Source organism: Lissotriton helveticus, chromosome 8 (genome assembly GCF_964261635.1).
Source record: "Lissotriton helveticus chromosome 8, aLisHel1.1, whole genome shotgun sequence".
Classification (NCBI taxonomy): Eukaryota; Metazoa; Chordata; class Amphibia; order Caudata; family Salamandridae; genus Lissotriton; species Lissotriton helveticus.
This window is the reverse complement of record NC_136069.1, coordinates 1,524,826,614-1,524,849,353: the sequence shown is the minus strand read 5'-3', so window position 1 is coordinate 1,524,849,353 and position 22,740 is coordinate 1,524,826,614. Positions and strand designations below refer to the sequence as shown.

General features: G+C 48.2%; 1 protein-coding gene across 1 annotated transcript in view; it reads right to left on the bottom strand.

Annotated features, from left to right (window-relative positions):
- The window catches only part of LOC144773470 (butyrophilin subfamily 1 member A1-like), a 67,541-nt gene that overhangs the window by 37,208 nt on the left and 7,593 nt on the right, over positions 1-22,740 (bottom strand). The window contains exons 2-4 of the mRNA XM_078658507.1: positions 14,724-14,802; positions 3,106-3,456; positions 178-459 (exon numbers count right to left, since the gene is read on the bottom strand). Of these exons, the coding sequence (XP_078514633.1) occupies positions 178-459; positions 3,106-3,456; positions 14,724-14,787 (697 nt within the window). The 5' untranslated portion in view covers positions 14,788-14,802. The remainder of the gene's footprint in view (positions 1-177; positions 460-3,105; positions 3,457-14,723; positions 14,803-22,740) is intronic.

Here is a 22,740-nt window from a genome sequence, read left to right as displayed (position 1 = left end):
ATCTCACCAACCATCCCACCCCCCTCTCACCCATCGTCCCACCCTCTCACCCATCATCCCCCCTCCCACCCATCGTCCCGGCCTCGCTACTATGGTCATATTAGAACTTCACGACCCTCTATCAGACACTAAATCTAAGACCTGCTTAGGTGCATATGTCTCTTTCTGAAGACTTACCCGCCATAGAGATGTGCACGCCATGTTCCTGCTGAGTGAGGCGGTTCCTCATCAAACAGGACACATTCTGGTTGGATTTTGATTTCATGACGATTGTGATGGCCCCGTAGAACAAGCCGTCTTCATCTGCAGCCCATGTCTCGCTGAGCGGTAGCAAGGATTTCTTGTTCACATCCTGCCACAGGGCTTCCGGCGCCGGATACCAACCTGAAGATTTACACGCGACCCGGATCCCTCCATCGTCATAGTGATGAACGTGGACGTGGGGAATGGAGCCGAAGCCTTAAAGTTGGAAGGAAAGCATAGAAACTCAGTCATATTTAGTCAGTTGTTGCACATCACGAAGTGATGGAAGCAGCAGTTTCACTTTAACGGAATAAGGTTTTGAGGCGCACCCAGTATGGACATGCCTGCCTGATGCAAATTTCCAAATATATATTGATGGAGATATTTAAAATGTTTCCATGACCTCCATCGTCCACTGTTTAATACCAGCCACATCAACGCCCAGTACCCCGAACCAGCCACAGGCACCAACAGACAGCATAGAATTCACCCCCATGACTTTGGCATCCCTCCAAGAACAACTGTGATCCCTTCGTGCCAAGGCTAAGGGGGCCAAGTGACCCACAACAGGATTCAGGCCAAAGGGCAAATGCATCTAGAAGGACCCTTGGATTCTTGTCCATCATCACATGCTCCTTTTCTGCTCCCTAAAATACCCTCAGTAAGGGAGCTAGTGGTGAAACGTTAGTGAAATTACATGAAAATCTCACAAAATTACAATTACAGAGCAAATGTGGTTTGACAGTGTCCTGTAAATGTAACAAACTTCATACAATGCGAGCTTCAGGAAAAAAAACATCATGTAGGATTGCCGCAGGATCTAGCTTTGTCTCCCTGTTTGTCTTCCACTATATTCTACTATATGGTACCCATATAAAGCCCGGAGACTAGACTCTCAGATTATGGCCCTTTCTTCTGTGTGGTGTCCAGGTAGGTTTTTAAAGCTTTCCTAAGTTGTGACAGGCTGGGTTCTGATAGGAGAGGGTAGGGATTCCATTTGGATGCAGCAGACTCTGGGAACGAGTAGTAGAAAAAAAGACTTAAGGTCCTGATTATGAGTTTGGCAGCCCGATTGACAGCCAGACCCACAGTGGCAGTGCAGGCGGTCCCACTGCCGTATTATGGCTTTGGCGGTCCAACCACTATAGGACTGCTGCTACCCGCAGAGATCGCCATTCCCTGGCGGTCTTGCAGCGGTCTGAGGCCACAATATGCTGGTGTGCGAATGCTGCACCACTAAGCATATTATGAGTTTCCTCACTGCCCTCCTTTTCATGGGCATGAGCCTGCCATGAAAAGGGTGGTGGTGAGGAAACTAACAGAGCCCTATAGGGCCCCCATTGACCTCGGTGCAAGGGGGTGCATGTAGGGGGGCAGATGGTGTGCCCCCCCTATCTTTCTGAACCCCCAGTTTCTGCACTGCATGGACTTTACAGTCCATGCTGGGCTGGGGGTCCCACAGCACTGCCTTTCTAAGGCTCTCCTGTGAGCCTTTGGAAGGCAGCACCGTGAGCCAGCCACCACAGGACTGCCCTCCCGGATTACAACTTGTTATCCAGCAGGCAGTCGGCGGTGGAGTGGTGATGTGGGAGCAGGGCGGTGGCTTGTTGCTCCTCTGCTACACCGCCAAACTCATAATCAGGTCCTAATTCTTTAAGTTATTGGAAAGAGACATGTTGATGACAGTAGAGATATCTTAGGCTACCTGTAGCTCCGGGTGCAGAAACACTCGTCTCCAGAACTCAGAGCAAACCTGGGTGGCATTCACCCATGGGCACTGCTCCAGTCAACTCAATACCCTGGCTGGCATTCACCCATGGGTACTGCTCGAGCCAACTCAATACCATGGGTGGCATTCACCCATGGGCACTGCTCGAGCCAACTCAATACCATGGGTGGCATTCACCCATGGGTACTGCTCGAGCCAACTCAATACCCTGGCTGGCATTCACCCAGGGACACCGCTCCAGTCAACTCAATAACCTGGCTGGCATTCACCCATGGGTACTGCTCCAGCCAACTCAATACCATGGGTGGCATTCACCCATGGCCACTACTCCAGTCAACTCAATATGAGAGCTGAATCTCTGCTGATTGAGTGTTCATTTAGGTTCTCTTGGCATTTGCTTACTGTGCGTTTATATCTTTAATGCAATTTTTAATATACTTTTTATTTATGTATGTATTTGTCATGGACAATAATTCAAATAGGGCCATATGTATCAAGCCGCTTTTGAATCGCAAAGGCCGAAATTCGCAGAATTTCGGCCTTTGCGACTCGCAAACGGCCGTTTTGCATGTTTTGGGATGTATGAAACATTCCCAAAATAAGGAATTGCAAAGTTGTGCGATTCCTTATTTTGCCATAGCATTTAGGGAATCGCAATTTTGCAATTCCTTAAATGCTATGTATGTAGCATTTTTGGCTAGCGAATTATGGTTAAGAATTCGCAAATTACCACCAACTTTCAGTTGATGGTAACTTGCGAATCCCTGGCCCATAGGAATGCATTGGAAATTATTCCTTAATTGCGAATTCGCAAAATGCGAATTCGCAAATAAGGAAGATTAAGGAATCGTTAAAAAATAGCGATTTTTTTCATACATACCATTTTGCAATTCCTAAATAGCGATTCCTTAAAAATCGCTATTTAGGAAATGCAAAATAGTTTGTTGATACATATGGCCCATAGTCCCTTGACCCAGGGCATCTTATGGAGAAGCTGGAACACGTGGACAGTCACTCAGGGATCACACTTTGGACTACTAAGAATAGGCACATTGGGTCTCCTCTGAGTTGCAGAACAAGTTGACACATAGAAGTACATGTGGTCCTGTCATAAGAAGTGTGTGACCACCCACCTGTCACCACCAGCTCCAGCCGCGCACTATCGTAGAATGAGTGAGACTGGAAGAGGCAGGTGTAGGAGCCTGCGTCTGAGAGCTTCACGCTGCGTATCTTCAACTCAACATGCCCACTGGTCAGATCATGTTTACGGAGCTCTGTTCTCTGCTGAAATTGTGGCATCTGAACACCCTGCTGGTCCTTCCCATCGCGGTAGAGGTGCACCACGGACTGGTATTGTGATCGGAACCATCTCACCTCCATCTTCTGCGCACTCAGACGAGGGATGAGGTGGCAAGGCAGCACAGCGTCCTCACCATAATTAACAAAGATGGCTTCATTGGGTCCCACAGCAGTAAATGTACCTACTAAAATGATAAAGCAAATGAAATGTTCGCCGAATTGCAATGTCATAACACTTGACAGCAGCAGAACACATAACAAGAGAGAAAGATGCTGGCATGGATCAAACATGGATTCCTACATCTGGCTTCATATCTATCCCCAGTTCTTGCCCACTGCATCTGGTGTGCTGTAGACTTTACAGAAGGACCTCACTGGGTGCAGCAGCAGTTGATGGGGTTTCTACTATGTCCATACACCACACACATCATAGAAATAAAAAAGGTCATTGTTCAGGCAGGATTCTCAGACTGTACAACATCAATGCTTGTACCTTCTGCACTCTGCTTTCTGAGAGTACCTGACTGCATAGCAACAAGCCGTGTATCTGCAGCGGGACGTATTCTCAAGCTGCATAAAACCAGGCTTTGCATCTGGGTGAAGAAATGTCCTCAAACTTAAAAATAGCAAAATGAGAGCAGCACACCTAGCCAAATCAGCAATACAGTTGAGATCTAAAAAACGGAATTGTCCTTAGTACGTTTAGCAGACAGAAGAAAATGCCAACAAGAGTCATGCACTCGGCACCGAGGAGTGAAAAGTGTGTGCCATAAAAGTATTATTAAATAGTGAACAATCATTGAATGATTTGCAGACAGATGTTCCTCTTGCATGAACCCTGGCTGCTCAGAGTCAAACACTGCTGCCATTGTTTGATTTGCAGACAGATGTTCCTCTTGCATTAACCCTGGCTGCTCAGAGTCAAACACTGCTGCCATTGTTCGTCTTGCAGACAGATGTTGTCCTTGAAGGAAGCCTGGCTGCTCTGTGGCAGACACTGCTGCCATTGTTCATCATGCAGATGTTCTTCTTGCATGAACCCTGGCTGCTCAGAGTCCAACGCCGCTGCCATTGTTCGTCTTGCAGACAGATGTTCTTCTTGCAGCAAGCCTGGCCACTCAGAGGCAGACACCGCTGCCATTGTTTGATTTGCAGACAGATGTTCCTCTTGCAGGAACCCTGCCTGCTCAGAGTCCAATGCTGCTGCCATTGTTTGATTTGCAGACAGATCTTGTTCTTGCAGGAAGCCTGGTTGTCTTCTCCTGTAGGTCACTTATGGCTTTTTAAAGGGAAGATCTAGTTCATCACTTGTTTGCTCATAAACCAGCTACATTGCAATACAGATCACTTCCACTTTCACAGCAGTATGACGTGGTCAAGTCTTTTGAGGTACACAGTGTAATCTAGATCCTGCATGTTTGGGATATTAAACTGTTATGAACTGACCTCTGAGAGGTCAGTTCCTAACAGTTTAATATCCCAAAACATGCTGTTCCATGTGTGGAATCATGTGGGCAAACACATTAGGTCTGACCGTGTAATGGTGATTGCCATGGCCAACGTGCAACGCAGGTCATGGATGTTGAGATGGATCACGCAGAGGTCAGAATCGAACCATAGACCTGCCGATTATAGAGTAGTGCTTGGTGGAAACAAAGATCAGCAGCTAGCTTAAACCTCAGGCTTTAAGTTGTCGAACCATCAAGAATGGGTTTGAAAGTGTTGGACCTCTGGAAGGAAGAGTCAACGCCGCAGACTGATCAATTAATCGCTTCTGGTGAAGGTGAGGTGGAACCCACTTCAGCCAGCTTGAGGACTCGGACACATAAGCTCTGCTGTGTATAAATGTCCAACAAGATGAAAATGCCACATGTAACTATATGATGCTGCTTCCAAAGACATGGCTGTAACATTTATCCTCTATACAAGAAAGGTATCAGCAATGTGGAAATTCAATAAGGTGTAGGTTCTTCAAAAACCAAAATGCAGATCTGAGATGCTTTATGGATGATTTTCCTAGGCCCAGCCCTTTTTTTAGTCTTTCCGAGCAGCAGCTCCCTCTGCTCTCAGGCTCTTCTCATCTCCTCAACATTCAGGATTCGTGGAGCATATACTTCATCAAGTATGGTCTTGTAAGAAGAGGAGTAACACTGTCCTGTGGACCCTAGCCCTACTATGATGCCCTCTCACCCACCCCTGAAGACAAGTGCTGTTGACAAAGGTATTGCTCAGAGGCAGACACTGCTTCCATTGTTTGATTTGCAGACAGATGTTCCTCTTGCAGGAAGCCTGGCTGCTCAGAGTTAGACACCGCTGCTGTTGGTCGTCTTGCAGATGTTTCTCTTGCAGGGAGCCTGGCTGCTCAGATTCCGACACTGCTGCCATTGTTTGTCTTGCAGATGTTGTTCTTGTAGAAAGCCTGGCTGCTCAGAGACAGACACCTCTGCCATTGTTTGATTTGCAGACAGATGTTCCTCTTGCATGATTCCTGGCTGCTCAGAGTCAAACACCACTGCCATTGTTTGATTTGCAGACAGATGTTCCTCTTACATGAACCCTGGCCGCTCAGAGTCAGAAACCGCTGCTGTTGGTCGTCTTGCAGACAGATGTTTCTCTTGCAGGAAGTGTGGCTGCTCAGAATCAGACACCGCTGCCGTTGGTCGTCTTGCAGACCGATGTTTCTCTTGCAGGAAGTCTGGCTGCTCAGAGGCAGACACCGCTGCCATTGTTTGTCATGCAGATGTTCTTCTTGTAGGAAGCCTGGCTGCTCAGAGTCAGACGCCCCTGTCATTGTTGTCTTGCAGACAGATGTTCTTCTCGCAGCAAGCCTGGCTGCTCAGAGTCAAACAATGCTGCCATTGTTTGTTTTGCAGACAGATGTTCCTCTTACAAGATTCCTGGCTGCTCAGAGTCAAACACTGCTGCCATTGTTTGATTTGCAGACAGATGTTCCTCTTGCATTAACCCTGGCTGCTCAGAGTCAAACACTGCTGCCGTTGTTTGTCTTGCAGACAGATGTTGTCCTTGAAGGAAGCCTGGCTGCTCTGTGGCAGACACTGCTGCCATTGTTCATCATGCAGATGTTCTTCTTGCATGAACCCTGGCTGCTCAGAGTCCAACGCCGCTGCCATTGTTCGTCTTGCAGACAGATGTTCTTCTTGCAGCAAGCCTGGCCACTCAGAGGCAGACACCGCTGCCATTGTTTGATTTGCAGACAGATGTTCCTCTTGCAGGAACCCTGCCTGCTCAGAGTCCAATGCTGCTGCCATTGTTTGATTTGCAGACAGATCTTGTTCTTGCAGGAAGCCTGGTTGTCTTCTCCTGTGGGTCACTTATGGCTTTTTAAAGGGAAGATCTAGTTTATCACGTGTTTGCTCATAAACCAGCTACATTGCAATACAGATCACTTTCACAGCAGTATGACATGGTCCAGTCTTTTGAGATACACAGTGTAATCTAGATCCGTTTGTACCAAAGAGGCAGCACTGCAACATGCAAAAGCAGGTGCCCATTCTAGATAGGATCTGCTCTTTCATTGTCAAGGCTTGATCTAATGTAATGCCTAGATGGTATACAACCTGACAGGGAGGGGGGCACTCCCTAATTTAGGAAGCCACCAATAGGGAGTCCAAATTTGTTGGGCTTTCCCAAAGAGCGTCTAATACAGCACCATAGTAGGGATGCTAGCATCCATAGAACCTCTAAAAGAATCTGTCACAGCAACCAAGGATGTCTCGGTGCTGTCTCCAGACCTAAAACCAAATTGAGAGGGGTGCAGGATATTATTTTCCTCAAGATAGCCTGTCAGTTTACTAATAAGGTATTCCAAAATCTTATCTAGAAATAGAAGTAGAGAAATAGGCAGAGAGTTAGAGAGGATTGAAGAATTCAAATTGGCATTTTTTTAATGGATAATCTGTGGCACCATCAGAGGCACCCTTCCCTATATACCTCCAGGGCCTCGCCACAGCTTCTTCAACACTATCCCCGATTTCATCGCCCCACTTGCCATCAGCTGCAAACACTACATCTTCTTCAGAGATCACAATTTCCCCCTTGATGTCCCTGTCAACACAGACACTGCCAACCTCCTCGAAAGTATGGACGCCCTGTGCATCACACAAGTCACCAACCCCACGCACATCGCAGGACACACACTCAATCCATTTTCATGGCCAGTGAAAGAGTCAAGTACAGCCACGCCACCGAACTCACATGGCCAGACCACACCATTATCAACTTCACCATCACAGGTCCCCCTGAACCTCCACCAAACCACCTTGCACCTCTCACCGAAGCTGGAAAAAAGTATCAGAGATCCAATGGACTGGTGCCCTCAACTCCTCCCACCCGGATACCTCAACCAACTTGGAACAGTTTGTCAAGAACTTCTCCACCTGGATCACCGACTGGCCATCAGAGTCACCACCATCAAGCCCACAAAACCCTTCAAACAGGCCAGCTGGTACACCATTTCACAAAACGCAACGGCAAGCAACTTGAAAGAAGGTGGCACACCAGCAAGGACACCTCAGACCGAACCTCCTTCAAAACATCCCTAAACCAAAAGAACCAACTCCTGAAAAAGACAAAAAGGAACACCATTGCCAACCGCATTGAGGCCACTGCCAAAAGCAGTAAAGAACTATTCAACATCAGAGTTTTCCAACCCTTCAGCTTCCGAAAATATTACCACCCTAACCCAGGAACTTTGCGACACCCTGGTTTACTTGTTCCAGGACAAGATCTCCAACATGTACAAAAATCTCGAACCCTAATCCACCACCGCCAATAACCTCAGCCTCACTGCTCCCACAGATGCAAACCCTGACCACCTGCTAACCACCTAGCACCATCTCACCACACAAAACACCACTGCCATCATGTACTCCACCCACTCAGGAACACCTACTGAACCCTGTCCCCAATCGCTTCAACCTTGGAAGCAAGTTGATCAGTAATAAACCCACCACCATCTTCAATGCATCCATCACCACGGCCAACTTACCTAATGAATGGAAAAGCTGAAGTCAAACCCCTTCTCAAGAAACTGTCCGTCAGCTCCAGCGAACTTAAGAACTTCTATCCCATCTCTCTGCTCCCCTTTCAACCAAAGGCCTTTGAAAAAGCCATCAACAGCCAACTCACGGATCACCTGGAGAACAACAAACTCTGGACATCTCCCAGCCTGAATTCCACACTAACAACAGCACTGAAACCACCCTAACAATTGCCACTGATGGCATCAGAGCCCTCATGAACCATGGTGAAACAGCGTCCCTGATCCTCCTCGACCTCTCAACAGCATTCAGCACTGTATCCCACCACACTCTTATTTCGAGACTCCACCACATCCAAATTCAAGGAGACACCCTCAGATGGGTTGCCTTCTTCCTCACTGGAAGAAACCAGAGAATCCTCTTCTTCCTTTCACCCTCAAACACAACAGCCTCATCTGTGGTGTCCCTCAAGGCTCACCCCTCAGCCCCACCCTGTTCAACATTTACATGACCCCCGCTGCCAACATAGTCAGAACCCATGGAATAAACATAATCTACTACGCTGACAACACCCAGTTTATTATCTCTCTGTCAGAAGAGCCCTACACCACAAGGGCCACCGTCCACAGGTGAATGACAAGCATCGCAGACTGGATGAAAGACAACTGCCTGAAACTCAACACAGACAAAGCGGAAGTACTGATCGTCGGAAACAACACCTCCCCGTGGAACGACTCCTGGTGGACTTCTGAACTAGGACCCTCACCCACAACGACAGACCTTGCCTGTAACCTTGGCATCAACCTGGACAGCAAGCTCACTATGAAGCTCACCATAAAAAACAGATCAACACAGTCTTCTCCACCTGCTTTCTCACTCTCCGTATACTACACAAGATCTTCAAATTGCTCCTGGTCAACACCAAATGAACAGTCACCCAAGCCCTAGTCATCAGCCGGATGGGATACGGCAACACACTCTATGGAGGAATCCCCCTGCACCTCCAGAAAGAGACTAAAGACCATACGGAGTTATGTGGTCCGACTCATCCTCGACCCCCCCACCTCAGAGAGCTTCACTGACTCCCATCCAGAAGAGATGTCACTGTAAGATACTGACCCACACATTCAAAGTCCTGCACAACCGAGGACCAGCGTACATCAACCACCACCTGAACTTCCACCAATCCTCTAGATACCTGTGGTCTGCCTACCTGCACCTAGCTCTCACCCCTCACATATGTTGAAGCTACATCAGAGGACGTTCCTTCTCCTACCATGTGGCAGGTCATGGAATGATCTCCCTCTTCAACTCTGGACCTCACCCTCGCTATGGGAAATCAGGAAAGGACTCATGACTTGGCTGCTCGACTGAGCCTTCGCTGGGAGATCCTCAGCGCCTGGATACACTTACAGGTGTTTAGCTGCGCTGTACGAGTCATGTTGATTGATTGACTGATTGACATTGGGGTCTGAAGACCACTTGTTGGTCAGTGGCCATGCCTTTCATGCTTGAGGCAGAGTCTTCGCTCAGCAGTCCCTCAGCAATCCCTGTACTTCATATCTAAGGGCCACACCTCACCAGGATCAGACATTGGGAAGACATGAAAATCTATCACAACGAGCCTGTGCACATGTCAGCAATATCTGCAGAGCAATTTCTCTCAGCAGTTCGGGCTGGACTTTTCCCATGAGGCACAGGGTCAGACCGATTTGCATATGGCCATGTCTGAACTGGGGTGGCGGAGTAAGCTAAAGAATGATGATGGATTAAACCCAGATCAGTTGACTGGGGGCCTAGTGCTTGCAATGTTCAACACACTGTCTATCATCCCCTTTGGTTTTGCTTTGCTGGTCCTAAGTTGGCAGGGTATGCTCAGACGTGGGCCCCTTGCTCACTTTGCCACTGGATTCAAGCTAGCCTGGCTGATGACGGCTGATTAGCCAGAAACCGGCCCCAGGACGCTTGTTTCCGGTCCAAGGAAGACATGGCTTGTCAGTTCGGGCTGAACTGTTTCCATGAGGCACAGGGTCGGACTGATTTGCATATGGCCATGTCTGAACTGGGGTGGAGGAGTGAGCTAAAGAATGATGATGGATTAAACCCAGATCAGTTGAATGGGGGTGAGTGCTTGCAATGTTCAACACTCCGTCCATCATCCCCTTTGGTTTTGCTTTGTTTGCCCTAAGTTGGTAGGGTATGCTCAAACGTGGGTCCCTTGCTCACTTTGCCACTGGATTTAAGCTAGCCTGGCTGATGATTGCTGATTAGCCAGAAACCGGTCCCAGCATGCTTGTTTCCGGTCCAGGGAAGTCAGTTCCCATGAGGCACAGGGTCAGACTGATTTGCATACGGCCATGTCTGAACTGGGGTGGCGGAGTGAGCTAAAGAATGATGATGGATCAAACCCAGATCAGTTGGGGGTGAGTGCTTGCAATGTTCAACACTCCGTCCATCATCCCCTTTGGTTGAGCAATTTCTCTGTATCATAATTTTTCACAGAATAGAGATACGAAGTCACAGAAATGCATTATAAATGATGATGAACAATCAGGAGTATTGTTTGTTTTTCTTTTTTATCCTGAACGGTTGCCCAGCCAACACGTGTTTCGGGGGCAACATCGGGGTCATGAACAAGGAGAACTATAATAGGGAGATACTGACTCAACTTACTGACACCAGCTGTTATGAATAGCTGACTACAAGCCCCATAGGGCCCCTCACCATCCAAATCAACAGACACCTGAGGGACTGATACTCCGAAGGTCTCCTCAATGAAGATGAACATCTATACCTCAAGGTACGTAGACCCACATTCCCTGTACTATACACCTTAGCCAAAGTACATAAACATCTTCCTTTCCCACTGGGTAGACCCATTGTGTCATGCATAGGAGGCCCCTCAGATAGACTAGCTGAATATGTAGACATGTTCCTCCAACTCATAGTACAGAATCTCCCCTCGCATATCTGGGACACAAAACACATCCTCAGTCTTTTGTCAGATCTCACTTGGCAGGAGGACATCATTCTAGCTACCCTAGACGTTGTCGCCCTATACACCAATATCAAACCCGCTTATGCATGTGGGCCATGGATTGGCACCTAAGTAAAAGACCGGCCACCCAATGGCTGCACACAAGAATGCTTTTGTGTGCTGCTGTCTGTGATGGAGCTAATTCTAAACAACAACTGTTTCATATTCGAGGGTCAGTAGTACAAACATACACAAGCGGTCGCTACGGGTTCAAAGTTCTCACCATCCTTTGCAAACCATTTCATGTTTTTTTTAAACACAAAGGGGCAGATTTACTACTTCTGGTGCATCTCTGCTAATCAGCAGGGATGCGCCAGAAGCTTTGTGGATGGGCAGATGCGCGACGCATCCCCCGGAGGAAAGGCGGCGCATTTCTGGAGTTGCGTCACAAGCGTGACGCAGCTCCAGCAAGGCTCGGGGTACCCCTATGGCTGACATGCGGCATCAATCCTTATGCCTGCTTCAAGTAGGCCCAGGGTTTTGGCGCAGCATGGCCGTAAAAGTGACTGAGTGAAATCTTGGAAATTTCACTCAGCCACTTTTGCGAGGCATTCCTGCACTGGAACGCCACCCCCCCCCCACCTGTGCTGGCACGCCCACATGTGGCACAGGGCTTTACAACGTGACGCATCTCCCTATGCGTATGGAATTGAAGTGGCAATACTTTCAACCAACACGTAGTCTACTGGGGGCAGGATATTGACGACTGCCTCCTGCTCTGGTCAGGGACAGAAGAAAAACTACAGAAAGTTTATAAATTCATGAACTCCAACACACTGGGGGTCCAGTTTACACACCATCACAGTAGCACACGTCTTCCTAGATGCGGAATTGTACATCAGCATTGGCACTTTACGCAGCAAATTGCACAGTAAACCCACAGCATGCAATGCTGTCCTCCATGCTACCAGCTAACATCCCTCTCACCAAATCAGGGCTATCCCCTACGGTGAGTTCACTAGAGCCAGGAGGAACTGCGGTGAGGAGACTGAGGGGCATATTACATTAGCGGTCGTTTTCGGCCGCTAGGCGACGATAATTCCATCGCCCTATTACCAAGCTGTCGCTAACACCAGTTAGCGACAGCTTGTAGGCGATAGCGAGTGGTTTGCACTGCTGTCAGTAGCACCAGCAGAGAGTAGGGCAGTTACTGGTCATTAATGCACTGAGGCTACCTGGATCATGTGTCTAAAAGCAGTAGAGTGTGGTCTAAACACTGACCATGAGATGAAATATTACCTGGGCGACTGATATCCCTCACCCACAACTGGTCAATAACCTGGCACTAAACTGTGGTCCATTACCTCGAGGTGGTATAAATGATGCACAGGATACGGTTTGCTTGTGCTCAATAACAAACATTACATAAATAATGTCTGACGTGCTCTTGACGACACAACTCTGTAATCCATATCAATGTAGGTGATCCTGTGTTCCATCCCATAACAATGTCTTACTAATGACTGTATCTGTAACAGCTGCTGCGCACACCACTGTATCCAGATGCTGGCATGTCTTCTTGTATGATCATGACTGTAACAATTTGCACTTACCACTTAGAAGTATCTTGTAACATCTCTGTATTTCGGACCTCGCTCGCACAGACTACCTCTTTCGTTTCAATGTGCCACCAACGAATTGTATGGATTCCTTTAGAATGATGAAGGAACCAATGTATCTCTGTCCTAACACGTGAGACGAACATGTAATCCATCTTCTTATTGTAACTACAGAAGTGACCTCTTAAAAGTAAGTGTTAGTGTTTTGAGGGTGGCGGTTGTGAATGTCCGTTTGTAGACCCAATGGGGTGACTCCTTCGTTTTCGGGATTCGTGGAGGACCTATTCACAGTGATTTGACTGGGTCTCACCCCCTCCCACGCTTGTGTCACCCCCCAGTTTTGTGACTTATGCCTTTGTCCTCTCTGACAGTGAAGCCCTTACTCTTGGCTTCACCTCATCGTCTATGCCCTAAACCCTTCACATTGGTAAGACATACTCACTTCCCTTCGCCACCCGGGATGGAAGTACAACCGGCAGAGAGGTGTGATACCTCTCTTTTCATCCCATATTTTCCTTACGTTTTCTTGGGGAGACTCCGACTCACTCCTGATCTTCTTTTTTTCCTCATTTTGTCATTTCCCTTAGATTATCAATACTTTCCTATTGCCATAAGGTAGGACTACACAATTATACACTGTTATTATCTCACTCCACGCTAAGTACTCCTAGCTGAGTTGCGTCTTCTCACCACGGGGCACAGTCGCAGAGCATGCGAGGACACTGTCCGTGTATAGTCTTCTCCCTGCACGCAAAGGGCCTTTCCTTCCCCTCTGGCTTGCACGCTTCACTCCTTTCTGTTTTTAGTACTCACTTTCACTTTTTGGCCATCTTATGGGTGCTGAGATTTTCCCGCCTTTTTTGTCTTACTTTTTATTTCAGTTCTTTTCTCCTCATCTCCCTCTCTCCCTTCCAATGTCTTCATTGAAGCCTGTCTTTCTTTCTGTTATATCTGTCTCATTCACTATTCCTGTGTCACCGGTCAATAAACATTATGCTGTTGTAATATATCATTTCACCTGTGTTCACTGTTATTCCTGGCCATCCAAGAGGGGTCGGCATGTGGATGCTTTTAATCTTTAACACAGGGTATTTTGTCACGTAGGGTGCTCACTCGCCAGGCACTGGTCGCCTTGTACACAATCTTATGACCATTATTGGTGCGTTTTGTCTGAGACATTTTTGCTGTACAACCTTTCAGCCCTGAAGAAGTCTTAGGGCACTTCCCAGACGAAACATGTGTTGGCTGGGCAACCGTTCAGGATTAAAAAGAAGAACAAACAATACTCCTGATTGTTCATCATCATTTATGATGCATTTCTGTGACATCTTATCTCTATTCTGTGATAAGTTATGGTACAGAAAAATTGCTCTGCAGTGACTGTCGACGTGTGCACAGGCTCGTTGTGATTGTGTTTGACCGTTGGTCTTGATTCAAGGGGTTAATCCTTCTGTGGCACCATCCTACGGGCACCAAAGATAGATAATATGCACACTTGTTGGAGGCGCCACTTCCCACCACACACGTTGAAACCCTGTCTGTCCTTAGTATTACATGAAAATCTAGGTAAAGGGTTGCACAGTTCTTGCTCCTCTCGAGCCCCCTCAAAGTATTGCCGGTTTATTTCCAAGTTTTAAGCCTCCTACGTGACAGGAGGTGACCTCCGGCTGAGGCTCCCGAAAGCAACAGATATATTCTGGTAAGTGTTCCTGAAAAGGGGGCCTTCTGTACAGCAAGTGAAAGAATCTTCTCAGAGTGGAAGCCTTCAACCAGAGCATTTCAAGGACTTGCTATAATAACTACTCAGAGCACAATTACAAGAGGCATGTGACAGCTCACAGATGGACAGAACATACCTGCAAAGGCACAGGGCAGTTTCAGACACGACAGGGCGATCACCAAATACACCTTCACAGACATGGCGTCCAGCACAACCTGTTGAGAAGAGGAGATTGGTTACTACTCAGAGCAGCCAATCAACACCACACTGCTCCACCCACAACCACAGTGACAAGGGCGGGTACTGAGTAGTAATGTGCTGCTCTCATCATCATCAGCAGAGGCAAGGGTGGTTACTGATCACAAGTGCATTGCTGTCACAATCACCAGGAGAAAGGAAGGCAATTACTGATCATTAATGCACTGCCATCACTATCTAGTAAAGAACAACACGAGTATAACCCATAGACCAGGTTGATATCTGGTTAAGTAGGCGAAAACTAACAACAATGTCTCAACCGGTATCATTGAGGAAGGCAAATATATATCCTTATACAAAACATTGCAAGGAAGGAAGAAGGGAGACGCGTATATTTTTTTCAAAACGTGCTCATCAACTAAAGTAACAAATAATACAGGACAATAATATCAGCACTGTGGACAAAAGATGCAAAGGCAACCCAAAGAGAACTTGGTGCCCTAATGTGCTCATGACACATAAGGGTGGCGGCGCAAGTGACAAGTGAAAGAACAGCGGAAGGCACAATGTGACAATGTGAAAAGTATGTACAAAAATATATGGTTCACCAAGGGTTATTTACAATAGTTGGACATGGTTTTGTTTAAGCATTTATGTGAACCATAGTTGAATTAGTGCTGCAGATTACGCTGGATTGTCAACGGCGTTTCGATCCTATTCATTCAGGATCATCTTCAGGGCCAGGTTGCCAAGTAGTGGGTGCAGTGCAAGGGAAGAAAAGGGAAGAGATCAGGGAGCGATGGGACCGGGGAAGCGGTGCGCATGAGGAAGCGGAGAAGGCACTGGTGGATCCAGGGCTGGCCTCCCTGAAGGAGGCAGGAACTGGGAATCAAGGGCCAGTGTGGCTTTCCCAATGGAAGAAACTAAGTCTCAAACCGGTCCGTGGGACCTCAACATCATGGCCAAGGTCCCCGAACGTTGGTAAGGGCCGGTTGGGGGGGTAAGGACGATATGGAAGGGTACTGGAGAAGGGGAGAGAGGTATAAGCGCGTGTGGAAGGGAGGGAGCACGGAGAGAACAAGTACCGCAAGGGTGCCGGAACTTACCAGGCTGAGAGAATTCCAGTGTGGAAGGACTGGGGACCACTGGCTGGGCGCAGCGGAGATATGCGTCAACGCTGTGGCAGTTACCGTGGGTAACTGGAGGTTAGCTATGGAGAAGGAGAAGCTGTGAGAAACGGTGGTGGCGGGAAACCGCGTGAGGGTAAGAGCGGTAGAGGAGGCAACGTACTTAACTGCCACACAACACATCACAGCACAAACATGAAAGTTGCCTGCTGTGTTGCATGACAGGGAGAGAGCAGGAAAGAGCCACATCTACAGATATACGGCACTGTCCTACTCTCGCCTTAATGCTTGCGCACAAGGAGGTAGCCAAGCACCGCACCACACACACACCACCCACACACAAGCAAACACACACACACACATACACACATACACACACACACTTTGCAACATAGTGCAACAGTGCCTGTGTGAGTCTAGCATAGGTTTTATGCTGGAAGGATACCTCTCCAGTACAAATTACTATGCATTGACTAACTTTCTACGCTTTCCCACGTCGGAGGTGTGCTGTGCAGTGCAGCGCACATGCAAACGCAGAAAAGTTAGAAGAAATAAAAGCATTTTCCTTTTTTTTTTTATATTTCTTTTTATTGAAAATTAACAAGAAAACAGCAAGGTGTCAGATAGGTACATCAAGCAAATAGACTGTGCAATGGCGGATCCTTGAAACAAGCATCATTTCACTCAAATATAATAAAGAAGGGGTGAGGGGAGGAGAGGAAGAAGACAAAAGGAAGCATTCAGACATCATATAGCGTGATGGTCAGGGCGAATGCGGGAGATCAAGTATCACTGTTTCAGGTGGTATACATATATCTCCCCTATAGCGATTCCAGGGGGCCCAGATTTTCTGCCACTTCCGGGGGCGACCCCGAGCTACGTACACTGTCTTTTCCCTAAACATACACCAATCCATATCATTTATCCAACACTCAATAGTAGGAGGCCGTTGGGATCCCCACAGCTGTGCAATATTGCGTTTGGCAATCATCGTTCCCAAGGTCACCCACTGAGTTTGGGCTACATTGTGATCGGTGGGCTCCCAAACATTTACAATACAACGCCTGGCTTCAGGCAAAAGTGCGATCCCCGTTACATCCTGGAGTACCCCGTGAATCCTGCGCCAGTAATCAATGATATGATCACACTCCCAGATGATGTGCAGAAAAGTGGCCAGCCGGCCACACCCCTGCCTACACAGACCCTCCTCCGAAAAACCCATCTGCACCAAACGAGAGCCCGTGACGTATACTCTGTGTAGTATTTTAAGTTGCACTAATCTAAGGCGAGCTGGTATCGCCACCTCCTTCGGGGAGGAGATCGCTGACTGCCAGTCCTCATCATCAAGTTCAAGGCCATCACGGGTCCACTGATCCCGCAGCTGGGAGAGAAGGTCCGCTCTATGATTAATCAATTTTTTATACACCAGAGAGATGGTACTATCCGGTATATATCCATCCAGCACACGATCCTCCAGCGGGGCAGATTCAGGTATATCCGTCCCTTTAGGAAAGACCGAATCCAGTGCATGACGAATCTGAGCATAGCGGAAGAACTCCGATCCACCCAGTTTGAACTCGGCGTGTAGGGCCACAAAGGACTTCACCTGTCCCTTCGCCCAGAGGTCCCCCACCTTGGAGATACCAATGAGGTCCCACCTGTCAAATCCCTTCGTATTCCACAGTTTGCCAAGCCGATCCGATCCAAACAGCGGGGTAGCCAGGGTCAAACGATCCTTCCATCCCAATGCATCAGTGGCAACCTGCCAAACACGCAAAGCCGTATGCGTCGGCCCCGTCAGAGATCCCACTACCGATTTGGAATATAATGCCCTATTGTAGTTACCTCCGGGGAGCAGCCACCTGTCCATAGCGAAACCCGGGTGAGGCCCGGGACAATATGTACCATGGTTGATAGCTCCCAACTGTGATGCCCGATAGTACCGTTTAATATCAGGAAGAGCAATACCCCCATCGTACCAGGGGAGTGTCAATTTGGAAAGAGCAATTCGGGGCCTACCATCCCACAGCAACTCCCTCTGCAGACCCTCAACCACACGGAAGTAGCTACCAGGAACCAAATCTAGAGTATTTTGCAAGGCATACAGAAAACGAGGAAGGGACATCATCTTAAAGAGGGCCACACGCCCGAGCAGAGAAAGCGGGAGCTTTCGCCACCCCGCCACATCCCGTCTCAACCGCGCCAAAGGAGGGAGGAGGTTTTTTTCATATCGGATCAAAGGGTCCATTAAAATAAAATTCCAAGATATTTAAACCCCTGTTGTGTGATCTGAATAGGACAACCTCGCGGCAAAACCGACGCATCACCACTGAGTACATAAAGGGAGGATTTCGCCCAATTGATGATCAAACCAGAATTCTTACCAAAAGAGACCAAAACGTCACACAACACTATCAGGGATTTTCTGGGGGGAGTAAGATACAATAGGATGTCATCCGCATACAAGGAGATACGATCCTCATGTTCCGGGGACCAGTAGATACCTCTCATGGAAGGTTCCCAACGGATCCATGCAGCCAGGGGTTCAAGCGCCAATGTGAACAGGAGAGGAGAAAGCGGACAACCCTGCCGAGTACCACGCCAAAGAGCAAACGTTTCAGAAGCGCGGCCATTAACCACTACCTGAGCGAGGGGGTCAGCATAAAGAAGTCGTACCCAACTGATAAATTCAGAGCCGAAGCCGAACTTGGCCAAAACCGCCCACAAGTACGGCCATTCCACAGTATCAAACGCCATAGTGGCGTCAAGAGACGCCAAAATGGCCGGTTCACGCAGCGTCCCTGCCCTAGCGATAACACCATGCAACCGCCGAAGATTCAATGCAGTATTCCGGTGCGGGATAAAACCGGATTGATCCGGATGTACTAAATCACTAATACCCTTGATTAGTCTATTGGCCAATACCTTAGCCAAAATCTTCTGCTCGGCATTCAACAATGAAATCGGCCGGTATGACGCACATTTGTTCCGAGGCTTTCCCTCCTTGTGTATAACAACTATAGTGGCCAGACGTTGATCGCGGGGGAGAAATCCACTATCGCGGGATTCCTTGAACATATCCCTCAAATACGGGGCAATCCTGTTGGGTCGAAGCTTGTATAACTCAATTGACAAACCGTTTGGGCCCATTGCTTTACCCGAGCGCAAGGAACGCAGAGCCAATGCTATTTCGTCCGCCGTAATCGCCGAATCCATTAAATCCCTATCTTCCTCAGAAAGACTTGGAAGGGTGATATCCCGAAGTAACAAACAAGAATCTTCCTCCGGCCTATCAGACACAGAGGAGTACACATTGCGAAGATGGGTGGCGAAGCACGCCACTACCTCCGGCGGGTCTGTAACCAAGACTCCCTCTTCCGTCTCGATTTCTGGCACCACACAACTTGCTCTATCTTTCCTATCCAACCAAGCAATCAATTTACCGGCCTTGTCTCCAACATCATATATATGTAGAGAACTTGGTGCCCTAATGTGCTCATGACACATAAGGGTGGCGGCGCAAGTGACAAGTGAAAGAACAGCGGAAGGCACAATGTGACAATGTGAAAAGTATGTACAAAAATATATGGTTCACCAAGGGTTATTTACAATAGTTGGACATGGTTTTGTTTAAGCATTTATGTGAACCATAGTTGAATTAGTGCTGCAGATTACGCTGGATTGTCAACGGCGTTTCGATCCTATTCATTCAGGATCATCTTCAGGGCCAGGTTGCCAAGTAGTGGGTGCAGTGCAAGGGAAGAAAAGGGAAGAGATCAGGGAGCGATGGGACCGGGGAAGCGGTGCGCATGAGGAAGCGGAGAAGGCACTGGTGGATCCAGGGCTGGCCTCCCTGAAGGAGGCAGGAACTGGGAATCAAGGGCCAGTGTGGCTTTCCCAATGGAAGAAACTAAGTCTCAAACCGGTCCGTGGGACCTCAACATCATGGCCAAGGTCCCCGAACGTTGGTAAGGGCCGGTTGGGGGGGTAAGGACGATATGGAAGGGTACTGGAGAAGGGGAGAGAGGTATAAGCGCGTGTGGAAGGGAGGGAGCATGGAGAGAACAAGTACCGCAAGGGTGCCGGAACTTACCAGGCTGAGAGAATTCCAGTGTGGAAGGACTGGGGACCACTGGCTGGGGGCAGCGGAGATATGCGTCAACGCTGTGGCAGTTACCGTGGGTAACTGGAGGTTAGCTATGGAGAAGGAGAAGCTGTGAGAAACGGTGGTGGCGGGAAACCGCGTGAGGCTAAGAGCGGTAGAGGAGGCAACGTACTTAACTGCCACACAACACATCACAGCACAAACATGAAAGTTGCCTGCTGTGTTGCATGACAGGGAGAGAGCAGGAAAGAGCCACATCTACAGATATACGGCACTGTCCTACTCTCGCCTTAATGCTTGCGCACAAGGAGGTAGCCAAGCACCGCACCACACACACACCACCCACACACAAGCAAACACACACACACACATACACACATACACACACACTTTGCAACATAGTGCAACAGTGCCTGTGTGAGTCTAGCATAGGTTTTATGCTGGAAGGATACCTCTCCAGTACAAATTACTATGCATTGACTAACTTTCTACGCTTTCCCACGTCGGAGGTGTGCTGTGCAGTGCAGCGCACATGCAAACGCAGAAAAGTTAGAAGAAATAAAAGCATTTTTCCTTTTTAACGCCTGCTCCCAAGTGCTATTATTTTTTTATACAAAACCATGTCTGCTATTGTTAGTAGTCAGGGCTTTGTGTAAAAAATACCATGGGTGACTGTATGGGAACGACCCATGTACCACCCAATGAATGCCCCCTTAAGGCAGAATGATAGAATACAGCAGTGTGTGGCCCTTTGCGTTACTTTGCATAAATCCCCCAAAAAAGACTTAGCGAGTTTGTCACAAACTGAGCACAAAAGTTTGCAAATCTGTCCCTAAGTCTCCTGGAGCAGCAGATTATTTACAAGGACCCTCTGATGAAGCGTGTCAGGCTGTCCACACTCCTGCCTCAGACCCAGCTCCTGAAATGACTGCAGATGAGCTGTGTGATCTTGGAGGCAGTGATGCGAGCTCCAGAGGGGAGGCAACGGGAGACATGGCCAGAAGGGACGTGGGCTTACCAGCTCTAGGTCATACCTCAGAAGTTAAGTGGGGTGTTCAATAAACAAGATAATGTGCAAATCCGGCTGAATGTCATGAACCTTGACGGATTCCAGCCCCAACTTTTACCCAATGCCATGCCACCTGTATTCATCCTGTACCCCAACCTCACCCTGATGGGTAGATTGCCAAAACACAAAGATGGCCTGGTACCAGCTCTCTTCCTCTCCTAAAGAAAGTCAAACCATTTCTTCCAGAAAGCAACCCAATACAAACCCCGTACCCTTGCATCCATATGATAGTATCTTATTGCCCATGGCCTCCCAGACTCAAACTGGTACCCCTTTATGGCATCCTTCATAACGCAGCTCATCTCACCCAGAGCCTAAAGAAATATGACCCCTTTCCCCATCCTGATGGAACTCCATTCGCTCCACTTGTCAGATCAATCAATTTTCAAAACCAGCTGCATCATTTACGCTTATCTTTCAGACAAGCTCACCATCTCTGGTGGTTCCCAGCGCACACGCAGCCAGGACTCCATCAGGCTAAGAGTTGTAAAAAGAAAAAAAAACAAGACAACAGGTCGTTTCTATCTAGAACAACATCCGTTATCCATCAGCACCGCCACAATCAGGGCCGGACTGAGAATTAAAACCGGCCCTGGCAAAGTGCTTGGGTGGCCCCCCGCACCCCCTCCCCACTCGGTGGGTTGGGGGTGCCTCCGAGCTCTTTGGTGGGGCCCCATTTTCGGCCGATTTTGTTACAGGGCCACTTTTGCAGCTATGCTGCAAAAACTGCCCTGTAACAGAACCGGCCCCCTGGACCCAAACCGGCCCCCACCCTTGCGGCGCACCGGGGGATTGCCCGGTGCCCGCAACGGCCAGTCCGGGCCTGGCTACAATGCTGCTCCAATTTACGAAAAAATGTAAGACTCATCTCTTCAAAGAAGACCAGATCACAATGCATTAACTGTTCACAGCCCAGAATCGTCTCCTATTACTCACTGACTTTATGCTTGTCTTTGACCATGTACCTTTTGGTTATATTCTCTCAAGTGAAACGCCATATACAGACATGGTGGAGAGCTTTGCCAATAGTGGTGAGATGCATGGACTAGTGGTGCTTGCATGCTTAACGCCTGGTGGGTGGAGGCATGGTTGATGCGGAGTTATGTGATGAATTTTAAAGCTTAGTGCTGGGTGCATGTTCAGTGTCTCATAGTGGGTAGATGGGTGAAGCCCAGTGCTGGGTGCATTGTTGAACTCTCATGGTTGGTGTTGCTAATGTGTATGGTTGATGTGATGGTGTATGGTTGCTTAGGTGTATGGTTGATGTAATGGTGTATGGTTGCTAAGGTGTATGGGCGATGTGATGGTGGATGTTTGCTAAGATGTATGGTTGATGTAATGGTGGATGGTTGCTAAGGTGTATGGGTGAAGTAATGGTGGATGGTTGCTAAGGTGTATGATTGCTGTGATGGGTGAGTGGTTGCTAAGGTGTACGATTGATGTGATGGGTGTATGGTTCATGTGATGGTGTATGGTTCCTAAGGTGTATGGTTGATGTAATGGTGGATGGTTGCTAAGGTGTATGGTTGATGTGATGGTGTATGGTTGCTTAGGTGTATGGTTGCTGTAATGGTGTATGGTTGCTAAGGTGTATGGTTGAGGGGATGGTGTATGGTTGATGTGATGGTGTATGGCTGATGTGATGGTGTATGGT